The sequence below is a fragment of the Macrobrachium nipponense genome, chromosome 1 (assembly GCF_015104395.2).
Source record: "Macrobrachium nipponense isolate FS-2020 chromosome 1, ASM1510439v2, whole genome shotgun sequence".
Taxonomy (NCBI): Eukaryota; Metazoa; Arthropoda; class Malacostraca; order Decapoda; family Palaemonidae; genus Macrobrachium; species Macrobrachium nipponense.
The window spans coordinates 158,163,444-158,186,065 of NC_087200.1; the positions used below are offsets into that span (position 1 = coordinate 158,163,444).

The following is a 22,622-nucleotide window of genomic DNA, read 5'->3' on the forward strand; positions in this document are numbered from 1 at the left end:
ATCAATCATAAGTCTTGGAAAACCACTGTATTATAAATATACTTCACTGAGAAAAAAATTAAAATTTTTATGATAAAAATTAATTATCTGATAAAGCTATCTAACATCATGTCATTAGGTGCTATCAGTACTAAAAATAAAATCATGATTCTTTAAAAGAAAACTGTATTTTTCTAACAAACCTGAAGCCCTTTACATTAGGAATTACCTTCGGTGAAGCTAGAAAACAGCCACTAAACTCTCGAACACCAGTAGGCGGGAATAGCCACATGCCCAGATGTAAGCATTCCAGTTTGCCTTTTGGCCAAAGTTTGAGATTCAGGGATGGCATGAGGTGTGCCTAATGTGTAAAGAACCTCAGGTTTGTAAAGTTAGGAAAATTACAATTTTAAAAAATTGTGATGTTCCTAGAAGATATACAAACCCTTGGTCCTTTATATTAGGAAGACTCACTGATTGAAGGGAGGAATGTGCGTGTCTCTTTGAAATGACTGGAGTTCTGCACACCTAGGCTACTCTTCTGGTCAAAAGATGAGGAGGATCACTCTGCTCCTTACATAATGATTGGTTTATAGGAACTGTGTGATCAAATATCAGACTTTTGGACACTTTTTGATTGATTGAGAAATTGTAACTCTTTCAAAAACAAAGGGGCTACGAAGAATCTTAACAGTCAGAGGCAGTAAGGCAAAGACTCGAAATGGGTTGTCTTAATTCCATTTTCTCCTTCCTCCCCTTGCTAGAGGCAGGAGAGGGATTGCTTCTATTATTCTATAAAGAAAATAGAATGTGTAGACTTACCACATTAGACTCCAGTTCCAGCAAGTGTGGGTTCGAGTCCTATTCTCTGCCCAAAGGAAGAGAAGTAGGAGGATGTGGAAGGGGGAGGAGGAGAGGTCCAGTCATTCTCCTAATGCTTCTCACTTCCAGAGCCACACCTTTGGGGAGATGCTACCTGTCCTGTTAAAGGAACAGGGTAAGTAAACAACTTGTTGAGCAGCCACCACATGTCCAAGGCTAAAAGGTTCCAAGGACTCGTGGACAATACCCGATGGTAGGAATAGTACACAAATGTGGTCCGATAAGACCACATTTCTGTATCTAGACCGACAGATTCCTCCGGAAAGTAGGTAATGATTGATCTGGTTCATCAATTACAAAGTCCAAGGGGCAGGGGACCATGAAAGACTCGATCCCTGCATTCTGATGACATCTGGGATGGAGCTGTGATATTGATACCCACCTTTTGAAGGGTGACACTGAAGAGGGTACATTCAGATCATCTATCCTCTTCACCAATACCGGAGTGACATGAGATGCGGTCTTGGAAGACAAATCTCTGTCTGATGATAATCGCAAGGGCATGTGCACAGCACAAGAAAGGAACCCTAAACAAAGAGTCAAACGCTGTCTAGAGATCTGGGGTCTCTGTGATGGCAAGACAGAAGGAAGTTCACATCAGTTAAATCTCAACTGAGGCAAAACAATACTACATCGTGAAAGACTAGGCTGAATGTGGACATACATCTTCCACAATTGAATAGGAGAGAAGCAACTCTTGCGACCCTGACCGGTGAAAAAGTCCCGTTAATGACACCAACCAGAGAAGTCAGCTCCAATCCCTGGAATGTTACAGAGGACTGAAAGTTACCTAGTTATTTCCACTGCTGTTTGGCAAGAAAGCCTATGCTTGCAAGGAAAGCTGAATAGTCTTTTAGCTGTGAAGATACAGGGATTGTACTGCCTGAGGAACCACTCTTGTGTCATCAACACCAAAGGTTGGGACAGGAAGGAACTCCTCTCGTTACCTTGGAAGAAGAGCTGGCAGGTCTGGCTACAGGCGAGGTCTTCCATTATTTATTTTCAATTTGGGGTGAACAATGTTTGTTTAACACCTTATGAATTAGAAAAAATATAAAGAGAAGACAAAAACTGTCAAGTTTGTTTGAAAAAGTCATTCTGAGTCATTGCAGTGGCCCATGGGTCAGGTGCGATGGCAAATAAGACCTACAGACTTCTGTTGTACCGGGCAGTAAATAGATAGATGATAGGGAGTCTTCTGAGACATATCTCTGCCTGATGATTCTTGCAAGGGCATGTGTGGAACATGAGACAGGAGCCCTAAACAAGAGTCAAATGCCACCAAAAGACCTTGGGTCTCTGTGATGGGAATGCAGAGGTTTCTCATCAGTAGTTAACCATCGACCGAGGAGCAATAATAATACTAAGATGAACAGTCTCTATGCGAGGAAAGCAGCACTCTGCCCATCACTCGAATCCGGTGGCCAAGTTGAATGCCAATGCATTTCATCCGGAAATTAGTTTGGTCGATAGAACTATCAAGTGCACTACAGTTACACTCGTGCACCTGCATGTTAACCGATGCAGGAAGGAAATGAAATCCTTTTGTTTGGTAATAAATGTCACTACTGTGATATTGCTCAACTACACCACTGGTTGTCTCAAAATCAAACCCGAAACTCTTGGAAGGCCTGAAAGACTGCCGTGAGTTTCAGGATAGCATTGCTGAGAGGATACTTATAGTCTTGGTTGCACGCTTGAAGACCTACAAAAGCTCAAGACCAAATTACTATCTTGTTCACCCTTTTCAGAAGACTCCTCACTGCAGAATGTAGTCAGTGGTGTAGTGGCAAATCCCAAAGTAAATGTTCTTGAATATGAGTCCATTGGAAAGAAAATAATTGAAAATATGATTGGGCATTCTGCTTTCAGATATTCTTTTAAGAGAAAAAATAAAGCCATAACGCTTGGTGATGTTTCTGCAATCAAGGTTGCACCAGATCAAAGTAATAATCCTGCCCTATTATTTCAGAGATTATTGGTAGTGGCAAAGGCTCCAGCTCTTTTCGAGATTAGAAATGTATTTCGTAAGCCAGACAAACCACAGCTCGCTCATGCTATCTTAGACCACTTGAAAGAAGCAGGTGTAGATCCACCTCAATCCGCTCCTCAAACAGAGCACTACGTCCTTGATGGAGGGTCCTTATTATATCGAGTACCCTGGAAGAAGGGCGATAGCTACAGCGCAATAGCTGAGTCATTTGCAGATTTCACCATTCAAAAATGAGGTGGCAACAGTAGTTTTTGATGGCTATAATGGAGGTCCCTCAATCAAAGACAACACTCACCAAAGGCATTTAGGGCAGAAAGTCCACCCTGTTGTTAGTGTTACAGCAGAGACTTTGTTCTCTGGCAGGAAGGAAGAGTTTTTGTCGAGGGATATCAACAAGCAAGCCTTAATTGATCTGATCAGTGTTAAACTTAGGAAAAGAGGATGTGTTGTCATCAACTCACCTGGTGATGCTGACATAGATATTACTAAGGCTGCAGTTGAAGCATCACAATTCCATACCACTACGTTGATTGGAGAAGACACAGACCTCTTAATTCTACTCCTTCATTATGCACAGACAGATAGCATGGACCTTTATTTCAGGTCTGATAAATCAACTGCTACAACAGTGACCCCACATCAACATCTTAATCAGTCCCAGAAAATAAACTATGCTCTCAGCTGCTTTTCATCCACACTTTTACTGGATGTGATAGTACATCGCACATCTTTGGTGTAGGAAAAAGGACTGCATTTCAAAAGTTAGTCAAAGGTAATTCTGTGTTGCAATCTTGTGCTGATCAATTCCTCTTTTCAAACCAAGAACAAAAAGTAATTGAACACACTGGACCCAAGGTAATGGCTGTACTATTTGGTGGGAAGGGTGCAGAGTCACTGACATAGTACCCTGTCCAAGAAAATTGTGTCCTCAAAATCTTTTGCACCACCGGAACATCTACCCCCAACAGTCTTCCACCAAATTTCATTATCTGAGTTTATTACCAGATAATGGTGTGGATTGGGAAAGAGAGTGACATGGATGTGTTAAACTGGGGTTTGGAAGAGGAGAAGAGGACACTAAGTTAACACCAGTAATGTCGGATATGAATGCAGCTCCAGACAATCTGTTAAAGATAATACATTGTAACTGCAAATCTGCCTGCCGATCATCGCGATTAGTTGTAGGGTGTATGGATTACCATGTGGATAATGCCAATTAGAAAATTGTGATACTCCATGCAATCATGTCGAATTCAGTGAAGAGGAAGATGAGGAGTATCAATTAGTCTATGTATTAACACTGCTAATGAAATATGTATGCACTTAATAGATAGTATGATTGCCATATTATTAAGTTTAGACTTTTAAGACTCTGGTAGCAACCAAACACACTAGTTTCATAGGTGATGTACTGTTAAGTTATTGTATATGTTGTATACAGGCGGTCCCCGGGTTACGACGGGGGTTCCGTTCTTAAGACGCGTCGTAACCCGAAAATCGTCGTAAGCCGGAACGACGTTCTTGATAACATTTCCACCGGGAAAATTTCACTACTAATTTGCAATTTTTCTTAGGGCCGTATCTCTAAAATTATCACTAATTTACTTTTTTCATGTGCAACACTGTGTATTCACAAATTACTGTATATTTTCATTAAAATACAAGAGAGAGAGAGAGAGAGAGAAATTACATAAAACCATTAAATTCGTTGACCATTGTATGGCATTGTTAAGCTCGAGTGTCACTCGAGTTGAGGTGGGGAAATTGATACAGAAAAAGACAAAGGGAAGAATTTTCTTTTGAAATTAGTTATCGTATTATTACTACTTCTATTATTATTATTATATTATTTGAAAATATAATAAACACGTGCATACTACCATAAAAATTCTCTCATATCAGTAAGAAAGAGGAATTATCCTTACAAGTGAAATGGAAAGGTCATTTTCATCTCTTTAAAATACGACCATTATGAATTTTGTAATTAAAGTTTTATTATTATTATTATTAAATAACTGAAATTATCAATAAACATTTTACATACTAGTACCATAAAAATTCTTTCATCTCGGTAAAAGAGAGAGAGAGAGAGAGAGAGAGAGAGAGAGAGAGAGAGAGAGAGAGAGAGAGAGAGAGTGTTTATCTCTCTCTGTTCTCTCAAAAAATACTTATAACGCTTCCAGCGAAAGAGAGGGAGGGAGTTAACACTATGATCCATTATTATCTTGTGTGGCAAAAGAGAGAGAGAGAGAGAGAGAGAGAGAGAGAGAGAGAGAGAGAGAGAGAGAGAGAGAGAGAGTTAACCTTAATTAAAATGGAATGGATAAGATTAGTACGTATTGTATTTCTTTAAAATACTATCACATATGAATTTTGTAATTACAGTTATTATTATTATTATTATTATTTGAAAGTATTAAAAACAAATAGTACAAGTACATAAAAAATCTCGAGTCTCAGTAAATGAGAGAGAGAGAGAGAGAGAGAGAGAGAGAGAGAGAGAGAGAGAGAGAGAGAGAGAGAGAGAGAGAGAGAGAGAGGGGGGGTGGGGGGGGGGCAAATGTCAGGACCAGTGATTGCAACACTGCAGCTCTTCCCCACAATTTTTCCCCCTCCTGGCTGTCACACCCAAATTTTCCCCCTCCTGGCTGTCACAGAACTTGATATATCTGACAGTTTTAGTACCTGAATCTGGAGAAAAGGTTACTGAAAGTTACTTGAAGAAGACTGGGGTTTCCTTCATTCTTCCATAATTTTTTAAATATAAGCTAAAATCTAATTCACTATGGTATTTTCTTTAATGAATTGATATTATTGCTGTATAAATTAATATTAATATTTGAAAATAGTAAATCATTTATTTATCATACTAAAAAACATACATCTTTGTAGTATAGAGAGAGAGAGAGAGAGAGAGAGAGAGAGAGAGAGAGAGAGAAACTGTGCTAAACTATAAAGGATTCTTATCTTATCATAGTATGTGTTTTTTAAAAGCGTCGTAAACTTGGAGCGTCGGAAGCGTCAGCGTCGTAACCTCAGAACAAGCGTCATAACCCAGGGCGGATTTTTCAATGAATATTTAAGAAAAAGCGTCGTAACCTCGGAACGTCGTAAGCCGGACCCGTCGTAACCCGGGGACTGCCTGTATACAGGCAGTCCCCGGGTTACGACGTTACGAGGTTAAGACACTTCTCAATTATGTTCATCAGACATTATTTCCAGGGTTACAACGCATATTCCAGGGTTACGACACCTACAACACTCATCTGGCAGATGAAATATGACACCAAAAATGCAAAATAATCAATACTTGAAGGGTTTTTTTATGAAAAAAGGGATTTTGACGAAAGAAAAATCTATTTCTGGGCGAGGGTTCGTGTCGCCCAGTGAAATAATCCTTAAGTTCATTACTTCTAGGGTAAATAATGCTAACACATACCAGAGAAAAAACAAATTCAGGAGGGTGTCAGTATGACTGACTCGCTCACCCAAAAAAAAAGGGGTGTCGGTATGGTATCAGGGGCGAGTGAGACCACTACCACGAACCTCTTGCCATTTAGAATTCTCCTACACCAAAATCCCCCTCCTGAGAGAGCCGACCCACAGGCGGAGGCGGCAACTACTACTACTACGCCACGCACCACGCCGACTGCCGTGCCTCTGGTGGTCATCCTTGTCGTTAGATGCCAATCTTGGGCTGCAGGGCGGGGCATAGGGGGGGATTTCACTGGGCGACATGAACCCTCGCCCAGAAATAGATTTTTCCTTCATCAAAATCCCTTTTCTGGGCTCAGTTCGTGTCGCTGCGTGAAATAGTACCAGAGAAACAGCACAAGATTGAATAGCAAAAAGGAAGGTCTCAATTAAACTAAAAAGTAAAAGAAACAAATATTGAGAGCTTACAAGTTATCATACAGAAAAGTTAACTTAAAATATACAATCAGGCTTATAGTTAACTTAAAATTAATCTTATACTAGAATTGATAACTTAACTAAATTAGTGAGTTATAAAATACATGGGAAACTTACTCACTAAGTACAAAATTATTGTCAAAATTGAAATCTTAATCAAGTAGGTGTGCTACCCTAGCATAAAAATAAGGGGAGCAACACCCATTAGTAACATAATAATATACAACAAAATTGTGGGTGCCCCTAGCAAAAAAATAAGGGACACACCACTATCATCATATCATAAGCAGCTAAGGCTAAAGGACTATATAGAGCATAACGGTAGGTTAGGGGAAATATTAGTTGAGGCAGGTAGAAAGGAGATCTGGATCTTCAACTACTACTACTGTGTAGTGTTAAGGGAAACTATATTTCCCGCTTACTGCTGAAAATTTTAAAGATTCCAAGGACTTTAGATAGTGACTCTTGAAAACTGTCGGCGATTTCCAGCCAGTATACATTTTCAACTCATCAAAGTTCATATGCTGGAAATAATTAATAGAGGTGGCCACTGCCCTGATGTCATGGGCTTTAGGGAATGATCCAGGGTTTGCTTGTTTAATGAAGTAAAGGATCTGCTGCCTAATTCCTTTTACTGATATAGTGCCACTTTCCTCATCAAAAGAGTGGGCCTGAGGACCTAGAGGATGTCCTAGACAGAAAGGCTCGTAAGGTCATCACTGGACAAAGAGAAGGGTCTTGAGGAAAAGGGATGACTTTCCAAGGGGTCCACCTCATTAAAGGATCCTCATTTTTGGCCAGAAAACTGCGATCCGGGGAAAGCAAAACTTCTCCTGAAGGGAGGAATTCTACATGTCCTGCATCCCTGGAAAGAGCCGACAGTTCTGATATTCTAGCTCCTGAGGCTAGACTCAGTAAGAAAAGCGTCTTCCTTAGTAGCATTATGAATGAACAAGAAGAGTTGTCAGTGTCTGAAGCCAGTTTGAGGACATCATTCAAAAACCATGATACTGAACTAGGCCTTTCCGAAGGTCTAAGTCTAGCACAAGCTTTCGGAATAGACGTAAAGTAAGAGTCTGTTAAGTCTATTTGAAAACCAAATTGAAAGATTTTCTTTAAAGTTGATTTATTAGTAGTAATAGTGCTAGCTGCTAATCCTTTTTCAAATAAAGATCTGAAGAAGGATATAGCTGAATTAACTGTCATGGTTGTGGTGTTTGTTTCTCTCAGGAAAGATGCTAACTTTTTAACAGCAGCATCATACTGTCTCAAAGTTGACTCTCTCTTATCTGATTCTAAGAAAAGGATATTCTGAGGATCGATATTTGCATCTTTTTTAGCCGCAAACTTCATGAAGTCCATAAAGTTAGGGTTTTGAGAATTCCTGAGGAAGCGAACACAGTCCTCATTTGTACTGACTGAGATAGTTTGGGATTGGGAATCCGTCGAGGTCGAAGACCCAATTCCAGAAGCAGAGGGTACCAGTTGCTCTTGGGCCAGTCCAGGGCTACTAGAGCTACTTGTCCCTTGAAAGTCCTGAGCTTGTTCAGTACTTTCAAAAGAAGATTCACTGGAGGAAAGATGTATATCTTCTTCCACTGATTCCATGGACAAGGTGTCTGTGGCATATGCCAGAGGGTCCAGGTTGGGGGCCACATAGCAAGGGAGCTTGTGGTTCGCTTGAGATGCGAAAAGATCTACTTGGAGACCCGGGACACTCCGGTGTATCCACTGGAACGACTTGTTGTCCAGGGACCACTCTGATTCCTTACTCCCGCTAGATGGGTGGAGGATAGGTGCCATTTGTACTTGTTTGCCAGGGAAAAAATGGCTACCATGACATGGTTCACATGTCTTGATTTGGATCCTCCCCTGTTGATGCAGTGTACCACTACTGCACTGTCCAAGACCAGTTTTACATGAGAGTTCTTTGCTGGAAGAAGCCTCTTCAAGGTGAGAAATACTGCCATAGCTTCCAATACGTTTATATGGAGCTGGCGGAACTGAGGTGACCAAGTTCCTTGAACCTTCTTGAATTGAGAATATCCTCCCCACCCGCTTAGAGAGGCGCCTGTGTGGATGATCAGCGCCGGAGGAGGATATTGAAGAGGAACTGACTTGGACAGGTTCTTCGTCTCCGCCCATGGACGGAGATGATTTAGAAGAATCTGCGGGATTACTGACAACTTGTCCCGAGATTTGGCATTTGCTCTTGAGCGCCAAACTCAGTTTATGTCTTTCAGTCTTGCTTTCAGCAGAACATTTGTAACCGACGCAAACTGGAGTGAACCTAGGATCCTTTCCTGGTTTCTCCTTGACACTCGTTTGTTCTTGAGGAATTGCCTTACTGACTTGGCTATTTCTTTCCTTTTGTCCACAGGAATTGACAGATTGTGAGAGGTTAAGTCCCAACGAATGCCGAGCCATTGAAAACGAAACTCCGGAGTGAGCCTGGACTTTGTCCTGTTTATTTGGAACCCTAGGTGTTCCAGAAATTGAAGTACTTTGTTTGTGGCTCTGAGGCATTCCTCGACGGTTGGCGCCCAAATCAGCCAATCGTCGAGGTACGCTACTACCATTATCCCTTGTGATCTCAGTTGTTGTACCACTACTTCCGCTATTTTCGTGAATACCCTGGGGGCTACATTCAGCCCGAAGGGCATCACTTTGAAAGAGAATGCCTGGTCTCCCAGCTTGAAGCCTAGGTATGGGCAAAAGTGTCTTGCGATTGGGATATGATAGTATGTGTCTGTAAGATCGATAGAGGTGGTGACGGCCCCATGGGGAAGTAAGGTCCGCACCTGCGAGATTGTCAGCATTTTGAGTTTGTCGCAACCAATGAATAAGTTTAGCCGGGACAAGTCTAAGATTATTCTTCTTTTTGATGAGCCTTTCTTTGGCACGCTGAATAAGCGTCCTTGAAACTTTAAATGCTTGACTCTCGACACTACTCCTTTCTGAAGGAGCTCCTCTGCGTAATCTGCCAATTCCTTTGATGGTAGTTGAATGAACGACTTGGGTGGAGGGGGACCTTTGATCGAACTCCACCCCAGCCCTTTGGAACCACAATGCTCTGTGCCCAGCTGCTGAACCCCCAACACCTGTGGCGGAAGAGGAACAGCATCCTTCCTACCTGGGAGATCTCACTGCTGTTGTGCGGAGTGAGCTCCACGTCCTCCACAGAAGTGCTTACCTATGCTGGTAGCTCTTCCTGCACCTCGCTGCCGAAAGGCCCCTCTGGCCCTGCTTCCCCTAGCGAACCTGTTGAAGGTTTGAAAAGCTTGGCCTCCAAACACAGGGTTGAATGCCGGGGAAACAGCGTAAGAGGTCGAGAGCTGACCTTGTGGGGACAACAGAAGAATTGGTTGACTTTGTCCCTTTGCTGCTGCCAGTTGTCCTGGCTGAGAAACTGGAACAGCTTGTACAAAGTGTTGCTGCTGTTGTTTTTGGTAGGGGCTGGAACTCTCGTCTTCTTTAGCTTCTTGGAAGAAGAGGGAGGGTTCTCGGGTTTCCTCTTACCAGAGAGACCCCAAAGAGCTCTGAGGCTTTGGTTAAGCCTCGTCGCCTCGTGTTGAACCTCGTTAACTACCGATTCGGGGAAGAGGTCCGCCCCCCAGATATTGGAGGAAAGCAACTTATTCGGTTTGTGACGAATAGTTGCTTCCTGAAGGACATGCTTCCGGCAGTTCCTTCTTGCCAATGCAAGCTGGTATAGGTCAGCTGTACCGTTTTGCGTCGTGGACTTGGCTAGGAGCTTAAATAAAGGTCCCATACCATAAGTCAGAGCAGCCACTTCTGTCATAACCAGAGTGTTTTAGTGTCCTGCCCAGTCTGGTTCTCGCCTCAAACTCTGCCTGAATGAGGTTCTCCGGCAAACCTGGGTAAACCTCTACCGAACTGCTCCATAGCACAGTCCGGCTTGAGTTTGCCTACCGTAAAAGTGGCCGGTAGGTTCTCCCATAGATCTCCAAATGCAGGGAAGAGTGGAGACGTAGGATCCGATTCCCTTAGCTGAGGAAGTGGTTCGTCCTTCATAATAGCCTGCAAGGTGCTTTCAGCTATCTTGGTCGTAAGGGGAGTGGTGTCTCCTCCTCTGTGGCGAAGATAGTGAAAGGACTCTTGAATGCCTGGAGTCTGGTATTTGTGCAATCCCAGTCCTCCAGAAAATGTAGCCATTCCCTTTGTGCGTGATCCCGGCTATACAGAACTGTTTCCTTGGGGATCTTATCCTCTCTATTTAAGGCTGTCTCCGTCAGCCTAGCGTAACCCATGAAAGGAGGCTGTAAGCCGGCTGGATGGAACTCGAAGTCCTCGATCCTTCGAGTTCCATAGTCCGGGATAGAGATCATGCCATCCTTGTAGGGCGCATAGGCTGCTACCCTCCAAGGATTATTCATAGAGAAGGAAGGAAGGGTGTTATAGTCCGGTAACTGGGCAAGACCAGCTCCTGCTACCGGGGGGTTGGCCTGAGGTGCCTGATTCAGGCCTGCCAGACGATTCTCCTAGTCGGACATTCGTTCAGTCAGGTTTTAAATCGATTGTCCTGATGGTTTAACGAGGTGGAGATTTGAGCGAACATTTGCTCGAATCTCGTGCTCATTGAACCAACCAAATCTCCTACTTGTTGCATGACTCCTGCTGTAAATGCAGCAGGATCGAAGGGACCAGATGTACAGGGTCCGGCAGGAGTCACAGGAGGAGTACAGTAGTCGCCGGAGAAGGTACTGGCTCGACAGGAGCGCGGGCCTTCTGCTTAGAGGACTTGCCTCTCGACCCTTTCCCGTGCGAAGAAGACGACTTCGCTTTCTCTGCTCCGGGATGGGAAGCCATAGACTTACGAGAGGTGGAAGAAGACGACGTCTTCTGAAGGGTCTTCTGCTCTCTGTGTCCCTTGACTTTGGGGACTACAGATACAGCAGGCGCACTAGAAGGGATCTCAGATCCCGTAAAGCCCTGGAAGGATGAAGAAGAAGGAACAGGGGAAGAAGATCCAGAGGTACCCAAGGGAAGCCCTTGGGCGCCCAACAAACCTACCTCAACTAATAAATCCTCTGCACCTACCGTCATTGGCTCTATGTTAAGGTCCAATGTTGACACGTCCGCCACGATGTCCTGGCCTCCTCCTTCAATTAGGGCTTGTTCCACCTGCTGTTGAATGCTCGCGATTGTCGGAGCTGCCGTGGTGGGTTCCACATACCCTGTCGACTTCCCTCCTGGGAAGATCAGGACATCCAACTTCTTATCAAGCATGTATGGCTGTCCCTTCGGCGCGTTCTTACCGAAGCCTCCCACCCAGGCTCGCAGGGTAGCCAACGCGACTTCCTTGACAGCGGCAGCCTGGAAAAGAGGGTCATTGTAGTCCTTACAACGAAGCCCCGAGGACGGATCATCAGAAATGATAAATATGACTATTAACCTTAAGATTATGACATGTGACAGTATATGCCATGTAAGGGACGAACCTGACACCGGTGTATACTTACTCCATCCAAAAACTGGCTCACCAAGTCGTAACAGATGGTACAAGCCTCGTGATGCCAGACAATCAGCTCACCATTGTGGGTAGCGCAGGGAGCGTGAGTCCTGCAGACCTCATGTCCGCAGGGGTCTTGGAGGACGGCATTGCACCCCGCCTCCTGACAGTTAGTAGCCTGTAAGTGAAAAGATACATAAGTATCACATTTATACACTCACAGGGCTACTGTGATACTCCGTTGCATGCCGGAGTAGCTTAAAGATACTGGGCATAGTCCACCCCTGCACTCCGTGTGGAAGAAGGTCTATGACCTAATAACCTGGTTGGGAGCTCCGGTGTACACCGGAGAGAAGAGTATGATCCAACCAGATGTTTTCATACACCCATAATAAGTTTCAAGAGTAGTACACCACGCCGGAGAACGGGAGAGGATGCCCTATACTTAAATTAGGAAAATTTATTTATATTAAAGTGGAGCGTGTAGCTCTGCCGTAAAAACCCCCTCCGACAACTAGAGGAGCGCCCGGATAGCAAGCAAGCGCTCCGCCGGATGACGTAGGGGATACGTAAAATAGGGAAAGCATAAAGGACCAACTGATATCGTTCTCACTCCGGTAGCTGGCAGAGCCAGCTACCCCACCGACAACCGAAGGTACACCCGGATAGTAGCAGGTGCTCCATCCGCTGACGAAGGGGTAAACAACAGGAGAGAAAACAGACCCAAGGTACGCCGGAGAGGAACCGAAGCGGCCGGAGAGGGGGTGGCAAACCCCCGCCCCCGACCACGCCGGAGCTCCCCCAGAGCCCGAGGAGACAACATGCGGCCCACCAGTGCTCCCAGCTGTCCCAAACTCCCGTGACCCCCCTGACTGGGGGGAGAGGGGAGAGGTGCTCGGATGGTTGCCATAGCGACCGTAAGCGAGCAAGGACAGACCCCCCCCCTTCCGCTCGGGAGGGAGGGAAGGGGACTGGGACTAGGGCGACCAGAGGGACCACACGATCACAAGTGGACCAGAGGTGATAAAGCAACACAACCAACTAGGCCTAGTGACCACGTGGACTAAAGGACCGAGGGACGATAATGCAACAAAACGGTAGATAGACCGAAAAATAATGCAATAAAACCGCCTAGGATAAGCTGGTCACCCTAAATGCTAACCCGATATACAAAATATATATATAATAGATAAATAAAACCTTTTACATCGTAAGAGAGAGAGAGATTGATTGATTGATTGTGAGTTATCTGGCGTCACAACTACCAGGGTCACCGACGCCGAATACTAAATATGATCTTTTAACTTTTATAATATATTATACAACATTCAAAATAACTTTATCTTTATGAGAGATATATAAATTTTATTTAAAAAAATAAATTAAATTTCTGATAAAAATATAAATAATATTCCGATAAAAAGAATTGTGATTGATCACATAACAGTAAAACTATTAAAAAGAAGAAAAAATGTATATACTAAGACAGCACAGCTGTCAGATATATTTGAGAAGACCAGCTTCTTTGATAAAAGAGATAACGTTATTAACACACATGCTTTCTCCCAACAGTTTGGCATGCTATAGTTACCACCTGCTTCACTACTATAAGCCTAAAAAATTATTCCTAAGTTCCACTAGATGGGGACACTCAACCAGCAAATGCCTAACAGTCAGTGGAACTAAGCAATCATCACAGAATGGCTCATTCTCCATCCATCAGATAGCCGTGAGTTAAACGCGTATGGCCAATACGCAATCTACACAATACAACCTCCCACTTCCTTGGTATTAGGTCATATTTTCCAAGGGTGTGGTCTGTCTAGTAATTTTCTTCATTTTGTTGGGGCCTACTCTGTCCCACTGAAGTGCCCATAAATACTGGACAGATTTCCATATATCAAAAAATGTATCACGATATGGAACAGGGCATTTTCTCGGTACTAAAGTTTGCGCTGCTGATTTGGCTAGCTTGTCTGCCTTCTTCGTTTCCCGATACGTTCACATGGGCAGGAACCCCCCCCCCCCCCCCCCCCCAACCAAACATGAAACAATGCTGCCTCTATTTTGGTGCAAGAAGATCCACTGCAAGATCTTCAACACCAAGGGATGATCAGTATTAAAGACTTCCAGGGACTGTAAGGCACTTTTGGAGTCACAAAATATTGTGTAGCTACACACTGGGAGTGTTACAATATGTTCCAGTGCTACTAGGATGCCATACAATTCAGCTGTAAAGTTTGAGGCAATAGAAGGAAGTGCACCTCTTCGGTTAAAAGATTGGCTATAAACTCCATATCCAACGCCGGCATTGGACTTGGAGCCATCAGTAAATATAAAACATGTATCTATATGCTCTGATACATGATCTAAAAATATTGCCCTTATTTCCTCATCAGATTTATTTCTCTTTGCTCCATTGAAGTACCTGCAGAATTTCACATCCGGTAACCTCCAGACAGGAGTACTGGGATACACAAAGGGAATAATGGGATATTTGTTAATATTTGTATCCTCTAAAATTTGTTTTATTCTATAGCTAAAAGGAATGGGATACTTGGATGACTTTCATAAAAACCATTAAAAATATTTCTATTTGCCACAGCAAATGCCTGAGATTTGGGGAGTCTTTGCGCTCTAAACCAGTACCGAAGTAATGATGACTGGCGATAGAGTTCAAGAGGCATCTCTCCTGCATCAACTAGCAAACTAGATATTGGTGACGAACGGAAAGCTCCTGTGGCTATACGAATAGCTGAATGATGTACTGAATCTAAAAGTTTTAAGTTAGATGAAGAAGCTGAAGAATATATTTCACAACCATATGACAGCTTTGACAAGATTAAAGATTTATGAAGCCTTAGTAAAAGATTTCTATCAGCTCCCAACTGGTGTGAGAAAGCACCTTCAAGATGTGTAGAGCTTCTAGGCTCTTTGCTTTTATATGTTTGATATGGGGGACCCAAGTCAATCTACTGTCAAAAACTAGGCCTAAGAAGTGTGCTTGTTCTACACATGGGATTCTACGGCCATACAAATAGAGGTCTGGATCAGGATGCACTCCCCTGATCCGACAGAAGTGGACAGCAGTAGTCTTGCTTACAGAGATTTTAAAACCCTGTTTCTCAGCCCAACTTACTATTTTATTTATTGTTAATTGTAGCTTTCTTTCTGCTACAGTCATCCAGGTGGCAGCAAAGGATATCGACAAATCATCCACAAACAGTGTCTTTAAAACCTCTCTTGGAATGACAGCTGCAACACTGTTTATGGCCAGATAGGGTTTGACAATAAACTTTCCCCTCGCTCGATCACGTCAGGTACTAGAGTTCTACGGGTGAGGTAGCATGCCGTCCATCCTCACCCTCCTTCAAATCCCAAGATTTAGCCTAAACCATGTCCAAAACCAAGCCAATAGTCATCATCATAGAACCCATACCTTATAAGAGGGAGGAAGGCAGAAAGATGAAATGTTTTTAGTAGAAAGAAAAGTTCTGACTAATTTAGTTGGATCAGCAGCTGGGCCCCAAGGACCAGTGAGAAACCAACCCCACCAGGCATCATGCCCCAGCTGCTGGTCCCTAAGCCCCCTACCCACGTCAAGGGGTCAGCATCTAGGGGGAGAGAGAGAGAGAGGGAAAACACGAGTGAGAGAGAAAGGGATATCCAGGAGAAGAAGGCTAATTCCCGAAGAAACAAGCCTACTACTCAGAAGCTAGCCTTAGCCTACACGTAAGAGGGAGGCCAAGAGCCAGGATGCTGGACTAGAAGGAATAAAATAATCACTCTAGCGCCTATCCACCTAGACAAAGAGACATGCATGCATGAACTAAGATCAAAGGTATAGGCTATGAATTCCCTAAATACGATGTAAAAGATAAAAGGATCTAGTGTAGCACGTGACAAAAACCCATGAAAGGTAAAATCTAGGAAAGATGTCTTGGTATAGAGGACCGAAAAATCTAACCGAACACGAGGCGAGCCGTGGCCGCCATGCGCCAGACCAGGAGCCCATTTCAGACCTAAAAAATGGTAATAAAGGGTCCCTGGCTGACAAAACTAAATCCAGACCTTTCGGGTTACGTTAACTTAGCTGCAGCGATAGCTTGCGCGTTCCAGGTTGAGATAATCCAAAGAAAAAAGGGCACAAAAGCACAGAGCAAAAGTGACACGTGCTACCTTGATCGGCTAACGAAAAAGGATGACCACCAGAGGTGCAGCAGTCGGCGTGGTGCGTGGCGTAGTAGTAGTAGTTGCCGCCTCCGCCTGTGGGTCGGCTCTCTCAGGAGGGGGATTTTGGTGTAGGAGAATTCTAAATGGCAAGAGGTTCGTGGCAGTGGTCTCACTCGCCCCTGATACCATACCGACACCTCTTTTTATTTAGGTGAAGCGAGTCCAGTCATACTGGACACCCTCCTGAATTTGTTTTTTCTTTGGTATGTGTTAGCATCATTTACCCTAGAAATAATAAACTTAAGGACTATTTCACGCAGCGACACGAACTGAGCCCATAAATGCAATAAGAATGCAGTTTACATAGTTTTCAATGCACCCAAAGCATTAAAAGTAAGGTTTTCTTAGGATTTTTTACAATGTTCCGGCTTATGGCGATTTTCGGCTTACGACGCATCTCAAGAACGGAACCCCTGTCGTAACTGCCTGTATTGATATTTGATATACAGTTAATTTAGGATATATCTGCATATCAGTGGCCATTATTGGATATCATCTTGTATTTCAATATATGATGATTAAAAGGAAATTTGACTGTTTCCACTATCATTGTAGAGTGAATACTAAGGAAGTTAATTACACTTTTTTATGCATTGGTGGCCATCTTAGATTTCACAGCTTTGTTTTTAGTATCTTGCATCTTTTGGTCAGACTGCTTCAGTGTCATTCTACACATCACATGAATCCAGAAACAGTTGAAAAACCTTTTCTAGCAATTTTTTTAGGGTTAAACCATATTTGTACTCGACACTACTACTGAAATCATTAGGAGAATAATTTTTTAGTTGCTAAAAGAAACGGATTATTAGTGGAGTTTTTATTTTCATTTTTGTACACAAAACAAATGCAAAACCAGTACTATACAAAGGCAAACACATTAAACTAAAATCCCTCAAAATTGCAAAGCAGTTGTTTTTTTATTCGGTTGTTTATGGCTAAACTCAGTGTTTTTGATGCCAGATTTTTGCTAGGTGGTGCTCATGTAGTAGTAAGTGGTTGTTTTATTATAAGAGATCGTTGTGAATTGCTACATAAGCCATAAATGTTGTAATCTTATTAGAAAACCTAGCCTAATATAAGCTACATGCAGTTCCCGGTTATCAGCGATCTGGTTTTATGGCGCTTGTCTAGCACCACACAACTGGTGATTCATGGTGCACGGGCCGAGTTCCGGTGATCAGTGCCATAAGGGTGCTTATGGTGCCGATAACTGATTATCAGCGCCATAAATCACTGAGTTTCAGTTAATGGCGGTTTCCTTTTATCGGCACCAAAACTTTAATTTGGCTGGTAAGCCTTTTTCTTGTTGGGTTTGGTACCAGGTTACACACCACCTGATTTCTGATATTTCTCCTTTTATTGTGATTGTGTTCAGAGTGATTAAATGGCTCCTTCTTGAATGTGGTAAGAGAGATGCTTAGACAGTAGTCATCCTTTTGTAAGAGTTGTGGCATACTTCCACCAAGCATGTAAACTTGCAGATGATACTACCTCTCTTCAAAGACTTTTCAGGGGTTGCTGGACAGTTCTTGAGAAGTAGCAGACAACTTTTCATATTTTTAAAATATAAGATTAATCTTATCCCCATTATTTACAGAGTGTGTTCTTATCATCTAGGTATTTTTAGTGCATGGAACTTCTATGATAGTTTCATGGATCCACTATTGTCATTACAAGTTTTCATTGTATTTTCACTGTTGCAATTATCAATGAAAATTTGAGTTTGTTGAATTTCCTTGACATTTGAGAAATTATTTACCATCTCTTTTGTTGATTGTTCAGCCTCTTCTGTGGTTTCTTTCCATACAGAGTAGTGTGTAAGGTGAAGGTATCCACCACACCTTTTCTACTTCTGGACAGTCATTGAAGACATTAGGCAGAGACCTGGGTTCATAGGCTTTTAATAAACTGTTAAAGTATAACCCATTGGAGTCTGCTGTACCCATATGTTGTGGAAGGGGAGGGCACCAAGAACACAGTACTACAGTATTTGCCCATAAAGAAGAGAAATGGCAAATTTTCTAAGACAATGTGTATTTTTCATAGTTACAAACCTGAGGTCTTAACAATAGGATAATTTCTAGCGCCTAGCTGGATCCGGTTAAAAAGCAGATGAAAAGCAAGGAATCTTGTGATATCACGCACCTACGCCAGTCTTTCCCAACTCAGGATGACTTTTTTTGGAAGAGAAGCGCCTCCCCCTAAAATGTCTGCTGGTGTTGGACAATGCCCCTCCCCACCCTCCTGGCCTCGAGGAAGATATCCTAGCGGAGTATTCCTTCGTTAAGATTCTTTTTCTTCCGCCCAACACCACCCCTCTCCTCCAGCCCATGGACCAGCAAGTGATAGCGAACTTTAAGAAGCTGTACACGAAACATCTTTTCAAGAGATGTTTAGACATCACCGATACCACAAACCTCACCTTGCGTCAATTTTGGAAGGAGCATTTCGACATCGTCATTTCCATCCGACTCATCGACCAAGCTTGGCAGGAGGTTTCGAGGCGAACCTTGAATTCCTCGTGGAGGAAACTCTGGCCTGATGCCGTATACGCCCGAGACTTCGAGGGATTCGACGTGGGCGAAGCTGGTGCTGCAGAGTCAGAAACAGTTGACGATCCTGAAACTGTTTCCTAACCAGATCTTGACGAGATCGTTGCACTCAGCAAGTCCATGGGGGCTGGTCGTCGACGAGGACGACATCAACGACCTTCTCGAGGAGCACCAAGAGGAGCTTACGACGGATGACCTGAAGGAGTTGGAGGCCATGCAACATAACGTCGTTCAAGAGGAGTTCTCTAGCAGCGGCGAGGAAGAGGAGGAGGAGCCTATGACAACGGCAGAAATTAAGAATATTCAAGGCGCTTTTCATAAAGTGCAATCGTTTATCGAAAAAAGACACCCCGAAAAGGCTCACACAGGTTGTATGCTTGCGCAGTTCGATGACGTTTGCCTGAGTCGTTTCAGGAACATTGTGAAAAGTAGGCAGAAGCAATCTTCCTTGGATCGTTATTTTTTAAAGAGGCCTTCAGCATTAGCAGGAGCAAGCAAAAAGGAAGAACCAAGTGATAAAAAACAGAAAGTTAAAAGCAAAAAGGAAGAACCAAGTGATGAAAAACAGAAAGTTGAAAGCAAAAGGGAAGAACCAAGTGATAAACAGAAAGTTGAAAGTGGTGGTGGAGTTGAAATTCTGTATAAAAAAAAAAAAAAAAAAAAAATTTTTTTGTTTAGTTTTAGTTTTTTGTAAAGTTAAGTGTTACAGTTTTGTTAATGTGTTTCGTTAATTTTAGTTTATGTATGTTTTCCTTACATTTTTTTGTTTTCGTAAAGTTAAGTGTATGTACGTACGTACGTATCTGCCGTTTGTCCTCCTCCTCCTCTGCCGGCACTTTCGGAGATAGCCTCACTCGAAAGGTAAGCTTCCAAATTTTACGTACAGTATTTCTTGTATACCATGTACACTAATACACTTTATTTACAGGTTAATTTGCATTTCGTTATTAAGTTAAGTATTGAATGGTCCAAATTGTTGTAGTATTTCATTGTTTATAGGTCAATTTAGCTTTATTATGAAATTTACTGGGGTGTTTTTGGAGGGCTTGGAACGGATTAGCCATTTTACGTGTAAAATGTGGTCCAAGATACAAAAACCTCATAATGCGAAGGGCGCCTCAGAACGGATTAATTTCGTATCTCGAGGTACTACTGTAAAACGGAATTTCCCAATAAATTTAACATAATGTAAAATATGAAAACAATCAAATGCAATACAGAAAAAAAAAAAAGTCTTGATTGAGCCAGTGTTCGGTGCGCTGAGTGAGATGGTCTAGTTGGACAATATTAACAAATTAGTAAATGAAAGAACAAAGCTTTTCACAATAAAACTTGCATAAATGATTAACAATATCATTTGTCATTGCGGTGATACAAAGCTATCTTGAGGTAGAGGAGGAGCGTTTATATTTTTGAGGAACAATGAATGAATGATTTAAGTTTATCGTGTGTCGTCGTATTGTTTTGAGGAGAGAAGAGACAGTAAAATCTTTACTATAATAGTACATAAAAGTAGTACCAATTCACATAAAAAATAAAATGTTATTTCACAATAAATTTAACAATGATAGTAAACATGAAAACAATAAAATGCAATACAGTAAAGCAAAACAAATAAAACAAAAAAGAAAAGCTTGCTTGTGTCAGTGTTCGGTGCGCTGAGAGAGAGAGAGAGAGAGAGAGAGAGAGAGAGAGAGAGAGAGAGAGAGAGAGAGAGAGAAGAGGTTGGGGTGGGGGGGGGGGGGGGGGGGGGGGTCCTCTGCTTCACCCCACTGACTTATCAGGTGGGCTGGATGATTATTTGCCCATTTCTTTCAATTACACTCGATCTTCCCAAATCACTTTTATTTTTGTTCCGGTAAAATACCAATCTAGTGACAATTGCTTTTTATGACTTTTTACAATAAGTAACTCAGCTCTGTAATAAACAAACTGGCACCACTTTCAGTTTCTGCATACCTTCGATTGTTTGTTTATACGGTTTCCTTGTGAAAAGTTATTTTATTTCACTTTCCTTTTCTTGCATCTTGACTTATTACTTATTTGTTTCCAAAATCCTCATGTTTATTTTAAAAGTTTGCTGTTTGCCAACAGTAAGCTGACGTATTCTGGCTTAAAAGTCTGCCGTTTGCTACCAGTAAGTTGATGTATTGTGACATAATTAATGTCTTTTGTGCACTTAAGATTGAAGTGTAAGCTCGCTCTCTCTCTCTCTCTCTCTCTCTCTCTCAATCGGACACACATGATCGATTCCTTTGATTATCCTTATACCTAATATGTGAATAAAATTGATTTTATTATCAACCTTTACATGCTGCAACCAATTTGGTTTGCTCAAAGGATTCCCGTCTCTCCTCCCTCCATCCACCAGCCAGCAGGCGCCATTTTTACCAACAGTTCATAAATCATGCACAGAAAAAATAAAATGTCAAAAATTTTACTTCATATAACGTACTGTTTCATTACTTTACACTCTTAATTTAACTTTTAAACATTAATAATAGAAAAAATGTGAAAAGGGGGACTTTTTGGGTTGGCTGAAACGAATTATCCTGATTCCCTTTCTTTCTCATGGGGATATTTGCTTCATATTTCGAACAAATCGTACTTCAAACAGCCATCTGGAACGCATTAGGTTTGAAGTGCGAGGCACTACTGCATATATGTTACCCTTCAGAAACTGACTAATGCCTGCCAAAAACATTAGGGTTCAGATTTCAGACAACAAAGAAATTTCAATATTACCTGTATGGCAACCTTTCATAATGAGTTCCTCCCAAGCCAGCAAAGTGGTAACGGGGTTGAACCTTGTACGCCAATCTTGATACCATAATGGAACCATCTGCTTCAGGATCATATCCCTCCTGGTAATTAAAGAAAAACCAATCAAGTAGGTTATATTTACACTTTTCCCTTCATACTACTATCATATTGCCTCTAAATTACTGGAATATGTACTCGTTACCACACTCGCTAAAATATGACAAATTTTAGGATACTAGGAATAGAAATAAAAATTAGATTTTAAACCAGGTGAAGCCATGAATGAGCTATAAACAAGTAGGTTGTATGCAGTAAAACCAAATAAGATACATAACAACTGGTTATCTTTACTTATGGAAAATATTTGTTATCTGAAGGATGAAGCAACATGCAGGATGAGAGTAAAATATTATCACATAAATAAATATATAAAATAATATATACAAATAATTAAGAGAATGAATTTTTTTTATAAATATATAAACTAATTTCACAATTACTATGCCAATTTGTTAATGTTCATATTTAACACTGCCCCGCTTTTTTATTAACTGCTCCATAATGATTTTTCCCTCCCAGATTTTAAAAAAATTTCCCAAACTTAGTTCAGAGAGTTATGTCTACTTGTAATTATAATTTCAAGTATATAATTGGTTGGTCTGTCTTATGCAGCCCTGGGGGGGGGGACCATGAGAGTGTAACTCCTTTGACGACTCACAGCAGCTATCAAAAATAGGTTTTTTCCAAGTAGTACATCAAATCCTATTTTGTCATAAATTTTGTCTAGGTATATTGTACATAGCTTTTATTACTCTGGAAAAAATAGCTTTTGCAT

The 22,622-nt window shown here is 42.0% G+C and overlaps 2 protein-coding genes across 2 annotated transcripts in view; one reads left to right on the plus strand and one right to left on the minus strand.

Moving 5' to 3' along the window:
• The window catches only part of LOC135219787 (CWF19-like protein 1), a gene marked incomplete at its 5' end in the record, with an annotated part of 332,999 nt that overhangs the window by 205,567 nt on the left and 104,810 nt on the right, over window positions 1-22,622 (plus strand).
• The window catches only part of LOC135220061 (CWF19-like protein 1), a 42,100-nt gene that overhangs the window by 15,755 nt on the left and 3,723 nt on the right, over window positions 1-22,622 (minus strand). The window contains exon 2 of the mRNA XM_064257389.1: window positions 21,770-21,888. Within this exon, the coding sequence (XP_064113459.1) occupies window positions 21,770-21,888 (119 nt within the window). The remainder of the gene's footprint in view (window positions 1-21,769; window positions 21,889-22,622) is intronic.